The following is a 1042-nucleotide window of genomic DNA, read 5'->3' as shown; positions in this document are numbered from 1 at the left end:
TGAAGAGGGCAATGGTTGGACAACTTGATCAAACATAATCGGAGCCTCTCCCCTAAGCCAGCACCCTCACTTTCCCCTACCACACATTGTGCCCAAACTGGGAGCTCCTTCTGAGAGAGGTCTGTACTAGTCAGTGATGCCCTGAGGGGCTGGGGAAGAGATAAAGGTGAGAGGTAGGAGCACCCAAAGTCACCTCCTTTAGGGTCTGATTCCTCCCACACCCAGCCCAAGTCCTCCCCTGGTCCCAGGTTCCACTCACCGGGGGTGCTCAGCCCCAGGAACAAAAACTGCAGGAAGGTGGCCACAGAGGGCCCAGGCAGGGGAATCCTGGCCCACCCAGACCGGGATGTAGTCATGGGTACTGGCTGCACAGTGCAGGGACCAACAGGTACGGAGACAGCAGCTTGGCAGTCCAGGAGCCAGCCAGGCCACTGAAGACTCCAGGGAGGACTCCAGCTAACATCCCTGAGTGTATGCAGGGGTTAGGGTGGTGACCCACAGGGACAAGGGGGCGGGCCATTCAAAGGGGCGGAGAGGTCGCTGTCCTCCCAGGTAGGGAGAAGCTGAGAAGCTCCAGTGACCTGACCACTAGGGAAAGGAAAGGTGGCCGGGGAAGGGTGTGTGCATATCTTCTAATGATCAGAATTCCACAGTTTCTTCTGGTTAGGCAGGAGGGTGAGGGGTGGTTAGTTGTGTCTTCTAGTGCTGGCCTGCAGGACAGTAAGATAAATGGACCCTTGAAAAGCCACTGGAAGCCAGTAAAAAGAGGGCCAGGAAGGGAGAGGAGTTTGGGGATTATCTGAAGGTCAAGAAGCATCCACCTTGACATTGCTAAAGGCCAGGGCTCTGGCCCAATTAACCAGCTGGGGACTTGGAGCCACATCACCTTTAGCTTACTCAGGGAGGCCTCCCTGAGGGTCAAGGGGTAGTAGTGGTGGTAGAGGGTGGCTGTGTTCTTCATGAGCCCTGAGCCTAGGCAGTGTGTGGGATGGCGCATCCAGAAGGGTCCCAAGTGCCTTCTAGAACAACCCATTCTCCTGCC

General features: G+C 56.4%; 1 protein-coding gene across 1 annotated transcript in view; it reads right to left on the bottom strand.

Moving 5' to 3' along the window:
- The window catches only part of LOC123520909 (endothelial cell-selective adhesion molecule-like), a 4038-nt gene extending 3628 nt beyond the window's left edge, over positions 1-410 (bottom strand). The window contains exon 1 of the mRNA XM_045283684.1: positions 260-410. Within this exon, the coding sequence (XP_045139619.1) occupies positions 260-356 (97 nt within the window). The 5' untranslated portion in view covers positions 357-410. The remainder of the gene's footprint in view (positions 1-259) is intronic.
- Positions 411-1042: the final 632 nt, after the last annotated feature.

This window comes from Echinops telfairi, unplaced genomic scaffold, assembly GCF_000313985.2.
Source record: "Echinops telfairi isolate 266 unplaced genomic scaffold, ASM31398v2 ScPeMD7_7465;HRSCAF=8503, whole genome shotgun sequence".
Classification (NCBI taxonomy): domain Eukaryota; kingdom Metazoa; phylum Chordata; class Mammalia; order Afrosoricida; family Tenrecidae; genus Echinops; species Echinops telfairi.
This window is presented reverse-complemented; position numbering and strand designations above follow the sequence as displayed.